An 8,837-nucleotide genomic window follows, 5' to 3' on the forward strand; every position below is an offset into this window, starting at 1 on the left:
AACTGATTATATTCCACAAAATAAATCAGTAAACATCCCATTGAAAAAATTATTATTACGTATTAAATTCACGTATTAGATAATGCACGAAATAACGTCGTAGTAAAATGCAATAAAATATTTTTTCAATTTACTTTTTACCATAACTATTACCCAACTTCCTTATGTTTTACTATTTTAAGCAAAAGAAAAAAGTGTACTGGAAAGTCTAATTAATTTTTTACTAGCGTTTAAAGTTAGACTTTAGATATTCATCCGTAAATTATTAACAAATTCTCTTACAACTATTTTCTTATTCTGCTGTTTTTCAAACAGTATTAACCGTAGTTAATTAAAATGTTCATCGAATGTTTTTTCTTCATAATTACTACATACACGATTACGAAAAGGTATTTTGACCTTCAAAATATATAATAACCTACACGCGTAGCAGTGTAAGTCGTGACTTATGCTTTATTAACGTACACAATTTTTATCTAAATTTCTACCTATTATAAAAGATTAAAATTAAATATTAAATCATTGTTTAATAATCTGATTATATTCCACAAAATAAATCAGTAAACATCCCATTGAAAAAATTATTATTACGTATTATATTATTTAATATTATAAAGAAATTATTCACATATAGTCTATATAACTCTAAACATTAAACAACACAACATTTATTAGATAATGCACGAAATAACGTCGTAGTAAACTGCAATAAAATATTTTTTTTCAATTTTCTTTTTACCATAATTATAACCCAACTTCCTTATGTTTTACTATTTTAAGCAAAAGAAGAAAGTGTACCGGAAAGTCTAATTAATTTTTTACTAGCGTTTTAAGTTAGACTTTAGATATTCATCCTTAAATTATTAACGAATTCTCTTACAACTATTTTCTTATTTTGCTGTTTTTCAAACAGTATTAACCGTAGTTAATTAAAATGTTCATCGAATGTTTTTTTCTCGGCGCATCCGAGTTGGGTCCCGAATACTAGGGGCTAATCGCAGGTAGTGTACTAGTTGGGTCCCGGATTTTAAAAGGCGCTATACTAGTTGGGTCCCGAATTTTTAAAGGTACTATACTAGTTGGGTCCCGAATTATTATAGGTATTCCACTAGTTCCTAAATATTTTTCAGTGAGTATTACACTATACTAACATTTTCATTCCCATTTTAACAGACTGTCTATGATCTATTTAGACCACAGATATGGTTAAAAATGTTTTTTACAGTTTTTTTTTTAAATATTAAAGTATAAGTAATTGATAGTTAGTAAAAATATTATAATAATTTAAAATATTATACAATAATATTAATACAATTTTATAAAATTGAAAAGTAAATGAAAAGTACTTGTACGCATATAATATAACTATTGGGTTTTTCGTAATAAAAAAAGACGTAAGTAGTTTTCGAGCATTCGTGTTATAATTTCAGTGTTATCGGTAATATCTGATAATTTTTGACATATCTTATAATAAAATATCTGGAACAGCGATAAATGCCGGTTAAACCTCGACGAGTTGGTTAGGTTAAAAAAAAACTGTAAAAAACATTTTTAACCATACCTGTGGTCTAAATAGATCATAGACAGTCTGTTAAAATGAGAAGGAAAATGTTAGTATAGTGTAGTACTTACTAACAAATATTCAAGAACTAGTGTTGTAGTTAATATAATTCAGTACCCAACTAGTGTAGTAACCATACAAATCCGGGACCGAACTAGTGTAGTACCTAAAATATTTCGGGACCCAACTAGTGTAGTACCTAAAATAATTCGGGGCCCAACTAGTGGAGCAATTATAAATTCGGGACCCAACTCGCATGCAGCCTATTTTGGCTGGTACCGAATTGGTTCCCGAGCTCCAACCCCACATGCCGAATTGGTTCCCGTCTGAAAAAGGTATTTTATTAAGGTAAGCCGAATTGGTTCCCGTTTAAAAAAGATATTTTATTAAGTTGAGCCGAATTGGTTCCCGTTTAATTACGCACATTTTACAGGCTTAGGACTGTCAACTTAAAAGTAGGCTTGGTTAAAAATGTGCGTTAATGCGTGTTATAGAAAAAATGATATAATATTATATACAATTTTGAATCGTTGATTTTGAAGTCAACTATAGTCATCACTAGGTGTAGGTACAAAATACAAATAATAAAATATAATAAATACAATTATTTAAAATCGTTGATTTGCAAATTTGAAGCAAACTTTCTTTAAGTATTCAATTCGCGTAAGCTTCTCATTTGTGTACTCAGTCATACAATTTTCCAAGAATTTGTTATTTTTTTCTTGTTTGCTAGTAAGTTTCCTAGTATTATTACTTCGAAATTTAATATAATTTAATGTCTGAATACTGTTTAAAGTCTCCATAAAATAAAATATATTAGGATGGGCAGTTGTAAATTCTTTATTCAGCTTTGAATGGAACGATTCGCAACAATTTGTAGTCCTATCAATATTTTTGTCAAATCTAGCCCAAATTTTCGGTGGAAAGATACTGTCTGACATTATGTATGTATCATGAACGTAGTCGAAGAACTGATCCAATTTTGGGCAGTAGGGTTTTATGGCCATCAAATCATTATAAAAACAGTCTTCGACATCTTCAGGTGATAATAAGGGCAGTCCAAAAAATAGTTTAAGAAGTTGTTCGATTTCTGAAGCATTATCTTTAAATTCATTTGAGAGACCAAACTGTTGAATTTTTCTCCACCATGACTGACATAAATGGAATCTGCAACCTCTAACTGTAACTTGCTGTAGCTGTGAAGTTATGGCACTATGGATAGCTGTTTCAAAATCAACGAAAACCGTGCCAACTGTTAGATATTTTGCGACCTTATGTAAAGCAAGTATGTAAGTGTCAGTAGTCTTGTTCGGGAGTAGGCTGAATACGACAGGAACATAGCTATTTTGTACCTTGATAAAAATAGAAAATAATTGGTAAAATTGCTTAGGACAACTTTTGAATGTTCCATCGACAAATACCGTAGTGGCTTTCTTGAGTTGTTCCAAGTTCTGCGTGCATGTAAATGTAATTATATTGTTGACAGAATCGTTGTCATAAATAAAGTTTTCTCCGAGATTAGTTATTAACGAATATTCACTGACACTTTTATGCAGTTCTTCAAGATTAGAAGGTAACTTGGGAATTGTTCTTAATTTAGCAGCATTCAAATTTTTACGGACTCTGTTAATATCATTTTGAAGTAGTGACTCACTATGACTGTTTGAAGCTATCTCCTTGCGTATAATTTTTGATGGTCGCTCTGTAATAAGTTCGTCACATTTTCTTTTTAATGAATTTGTCAATTGTTGTCGCACAAGTGTACCATCGTTTTCACTTTCGTGGTTATGTGTTAATACTTCTTCACATAAACAATCTCCGTTCAATTTAACGTATGCTTTACATTTTCGTTTTGTACATATCCACCTCTGTATGTTATCTGCTAGGTTCTTTTGGAATCCAAACTTGTAATTGTCAATAATCAACAACTTAGTTCCCTTTTCACTAAACATAAACTCCATAATTACGAAAAATTAAAATTAAAAAACATAAATTCAAATACGAAGTACAAATTACAAATTTACACGATGTGTTATTCGAGACTGTACAGTGCTCACTGCTTACCAACATTATTGTCATTCGTACATAGGATATAGACGATATACCATACAGCGATAAAAGTACATATATCTTAATCGTTATCTTAATTGATCGGGATATCACAGATAATTTGCTAAACTTCCAATATATAAATATATTGCCATCTTATTGTATATTATACTATAGATTATAGAGTGTAGCCGTGTAGGTACATTTATATTTTATAAATTACCTGTACACAAACGGGAACCAATTCGGCTCAACTTAATAAAATACCTTTTTCAAACGGGAACCAATTCGGCCAAACGGGAACCAATTCGGTTACTCCCCCTATTTTCTTCATCATTTTCTGAGATTACGAAAAGGTATTTTGACCTTCAAAATATATAATAACCTACACGTGTAACCGTGTAAGTCATGACTTATGCCTTATTAACCTACACAATTTTTATCTAAATTTCTACCTATTATAAGAGATTAAAATCAAATATTAAAACATTATTTATTAATATATATAAATGTATTATATTTCACAAAATAATTCAGTAAACATACCATTAAAGAAATTATTCACATAATCTATACTCTATAATTCTAAACATCAAACACGTCATTTATTAGATAACAATATTATATTCTGAAATAAATTCAAATAACGTACAGTAAGCGATATTTTATTTTATTTTATTTTAATTTATTCTTTTGAAATTGTTATCAGTGGGTGTGACTTCTTCAATCAAAATGTTCAACTTCTTGACTTGTCATTTAGCTCATACTCTTGTTGTGCCATTATGTACGAATTGTGTATAGTATTAATAAAGTTAAAAAAAACTGCATTCTTTAATATAACTATAATTTACTTTTGTGGCATCCATATAAATCCAAATTGTATTGAATTTACTTATATAATTCCTTTATATTTTATTAACTACCTATTCACAAATTCAAAATTTGAATGTTAGGAATTATAACATATTTTAGATTATAAGTGGTGCAATGATGCATTGCTTTTAAATATATGTGTACCTATCGTCCTGATTTGAACTTAAAATATCTATAAAAAAAACTGTATATATATTTTTTTTTATGAAAACTACCTACTTATGGAGAAACCTTATTTTCAATTTTCAATCCTGAACTATAAGAATTGAACATTTTATAAATTTTTAACTACAAAATAATTTGCATATTTTCGAGATTTTGATGAATTTTATCAAGATATTAATTATAAATAATCAAAAAATCTCGTCTATGTATCTTTGATATTTAATATTTATGGGCTTGTGACTAGAACAACTCATAAGGAACTTTGATTTGCATTTTCAAGCTTTTTTTACATATCGATGAAATATTCTATCAACATGAAAAAAAACCTAAAAAAATTTTTTAGTCTCATAGACTTTTTATTTTATTTTTATTTTAAAGTGAATTATGAATATTTTAAGACTGCTCATTGTTCGTACATCTTAAAATATTCATAACTTGCTGAGATTCCCTAGATAATAATCTTACTTTTGAATTTCATAAGAGGTAAATTCACTCTAATTTTTACACTCACGGAAGCGTGATCTGCTGAGCGTAAAATGTTCTATGTTACACACTTTTAAGAAGGAGACAACAAATGTCCGTGTAAGGCAGTGGTTCTTAACCGGTGTTCCGTGTACTTAGTATAAGTGTTCCGCCAAAAAAAAATGTTTAGTTTATTGTCTTAACATTTTGATTTTTATGAACTTCCAACACAGGGAAGTATAAGACGTGTATATCTATACACTGTATAGTGTAAAGAATCATTTTAGGTTAATATATTAAACAATTGAAAAATGTAGTATTATTACTATTTAAGTTTAGTGTTCCGTCACCCGAAAAAGGTGTAGGGTCTTCATGAGAGGACGCTACACCCGCATTATTTGTTTTCTACGTTTTACAAAATATGTACTACATAGCAAATACTGTTTTGTAAGGGATAGAACCGCTCAGGCTGTAGTGATAGCACGATTTAAGATGTATAGGTTACACATCGACCTGTGTCGATATGATTAAAGTTTGAAGAAGAGGTTGACTCACAGCTGTGGAAAAGACGCTAGTGCTCTCTGCCTCTCTATCATCACAATTTAAATCACGAACTAATTGTCACACTTAATAATTTGAATTTATATCATAGATATCCTATTCCACGATTTAAGATAATATATATGCAAATACTTTAAGTGATTTAGGTACTTATTACCTAGCCGCATACAAAACTTTGTTATTTTGTATGACGTATGGTATTATTTCCACTACACTTGAGATTTGGGGCTTCATACTTTCATAGGATATCTTAAAGACTATTAAAAAAATATTTATTCAAATTGGAAAAATATAATAAAATTAAGTTTTTATTGTCTGTGGCGGCGAAAACTTTTTGAGTCTTTGAAGCAAATTGTACATTTTTAATATTTTTACCACCAACCATTCCCTTTATTACATCAAAATGATAATTTACTATGTTAATGTAAAATAAATGTAAATGTAAATATTTGTTATTTCCGGTACCATGAAGAATTCAATTTGGCACTCGCCTTATCATATGCCGATGGGCAACTTATACATCTTAAATCGTGAGTGAAGTTAAGACTCCAAGCTAATAATATACAATATAGCTGAGAACATTATCTGTGAAATATTATTTTTATTTTTTTGATATCACTTTTACAAAAAAAGGTCTCATTGTTTCAAAATCCATTATTTTTATGTTTTTCAAACTTGAATAACTTTTTTTGTAGTTCTGGTATCAAAAAAATAAAAACGACATTTCACAGCCAATGTTCTCTTTTTTATGTGGTAAAAATTTCGTTTCTTAGTTATGAGTTTATGACTAACCTTCTCGGTTCTTTCCCGCTCAAAATATTTTGCTCTTTGTTGTACATTTGTAAGACGAGGTGTGTTATACATGAGATCCAGCGTCCCAACTTTTAATAATATAGTCCAACCGTCTTGCCCAGAATTGTTTTTTGTATTTATTTTATCATTGAATGCAAATTTATCACATAAGTACATTACAATGACTTACATATGGCGTGGTACACTCAGCCCCTAAGGCTCTAGGCCCCTAGACCTTACTGCTGTATCCAGTGGTCGAAATGGCTCAAGATAAGTGGAGCCTTACAGTTCAGATTTCCTGATGGCTGATATCATCATAACATTCTTCATACCTTGTATATATTTTTTTTTTATAATTCACATTTTGTTTATGTATCAGAACACTACAATCTTTTTCTATCATAAATAATCTTTAAAACTAAACAAATAAATAACATATTTTCAAATTTAATAACAAAAAACTGATAAAATATTTTATTTATAATATTTTTCTGTGGAAATTTTAGATTATATAGTTAAATTTATAAATTTTAATTAATACTAACAATATAATATGTAATATAACAAAATATATTAGTATTTATTATTATTATTATAAAAGGCGCTACCGTACGAAACCCTACGAAACTGACTATACGAAAAATAAAAAGTTTTCTTATACATAGGTATAAATATAAAAATCATAATAATTATTTCATTTTAAAACACAAGTCTTTTGAGGAATGCGTTATTCGCTAGACAAAATAAATAGAGGGATGAAAAATGTAAATACAAAAAAGTGGAGGGATGTCATCCCACCGTATCCGCCCTCCCACTTCGACCACTGGCTATATCGCACAGCAAAGCAGACAGCAGTTACCTACTTTCCACCTTTTTTACTTACCAAATTGTTTAATCTGTATAATACAAATAGAACAATAAGTAAATTATATATTTTTTTATCTCACATGATTATAATTTACTAAATATAAAATATATTATATTTTGTAATCAACAACATCTCAATTAGGTACCTATAGAAATTACATTTACGTACCTCTTTACCGTTTTATTTTTAATTCCCTTGGAGGATTTTCATAAAGTGTACCTAAATAATAAAATTTAAATCATTTAAGAATTTATATCTGTTTGTGTCACGCAAAAATTATATTAAGCTTATTTTGAATTACAGGAAAAAGAAATATGTTGGTAACATTTGAAGCAAAAGTGCCTCATAAGGCTGGCTCAAAGAGCAAAAAGATTTTGAAGGCTTTTTGTAAAGGTACTGGACAAGTATTGGTGTGTTGCAAGACTGCCGTGGCTAACTATTTCCGCAATATGATGAAACGGGATGTTGTTTATTTACAATACGGTGCCATATACAAGAGTCGATTATAAAAGTTTAATATATTATATTATGATTATAAAAACAACAACATAGTTTATTAACCCCACCAAGGTTATAACTGTCTAAATTATCAGGTTTTTAATTTCTACTCCTAATTAGAATCTTTCATAACATTAGACCTAGAACTTAATGATGCTATAGATAATATGTATTGTATTTCGTGGTACAAAATAATAATATACAATAGATTTCATTTTATATTCATTTTATATTCATTTTTTACTTTTTATTGATCAGTAAATTATTTTTTACCTTAAAAATAGTTTTTTTATATTTTATTCTAAAAATGTAAATTTCATACTAACTTTAAAATAAAATTACAACATCAAAAGAAAAAATAAATTTTTGAAAACATTTAAATAGTATATTCATATAAATTGATAGTGAGCATATAACTGATAAATGATTGCATGGTGTAAGTGGTGTAAGTAGGGTTAAACTTAAATGTTGAATGTTTTTTTTTAATGTAATAAAGACAAAATTATGAAAATTTGAAATAATGTGTTACTAATAAATTATTACTTAGGTACCTACCTATCCTACATAATTGTGATAACAATTTTGTCTATAGATTGTTTGGTAATTTAACTTAACAAACTTAGGACCATTATATAATTACATCTATAGTTTACTATTTTAGTCCATGCTTATCCTTTGTAGTGATTAAAATAATTGAATCAGAAAGCTAATGTTAGATCTGTAATTCCTATAAATATCTGGTTACTTCTCTTTAAAAATAATTTGTGAAAGACTTTGGAATACACATGTTATAGCAACTGCAATAAAAAATAAAATTCTACATGTAGTCTCTCTTCTGTAAGGTAGTTAATGGCATATTTCCTTGTAATAGAGTAGATCATTGTAACGAATGTGTTAAATTTGAATTTAATGATAAATGATTATGATGAACCACTTTTTAATATGGCAATGTTTAGGTGGATGTTGTGTTAGGCTAAGCATACATCACACATCAATTCTGTGCAGTGT

At 28.4% G+C, this 8,837-nt stretch overlaps 1 protein-coding gene across 1 annotated transcript; it reads right to left on the bottom strand.

Moving 5' to 3' along the window:
- Window positions 1-2,169: 2,169 nt before the first annotated feature.
- On the bottom strand, window positions 2,170-3,522 carry LOC111029781. Its single transcript, XM_022308946.1, has one exon. It carries the CDS (start codon window positions 3,520-3,522, stop codon window positions 2,170-2,172), a length of 1,353 nt encoding a protein of 450 aa, XP_022164638.1.
- Between the last annotated feature and the right edge of the window lie 5,315 nt (window positions 3,523-8,837).

This window comes from Myzus persicae, unplaced genomic scaffold (assembly GCF_001856785.1).
Source record: "Myzus persicae strain clone G006 unplaced genomic scaffold, MPER_G0061.0, whole genome shotgun sequence".
NCBI lineage: Eukaryota > Metazoa > Arthropoda > Insecta > Hemiptera > Aphididae > Myzus > Myzus persicae.

Coding starts and splice junctions, on each gene's coding strand:
- LOC111029781 (XM_022308946.1), bottom strand. CDS start 3,522: ATGGAGTTTATGTTTAGTGAAAAGGGAACTAAGTTGTTGATTATTGAC.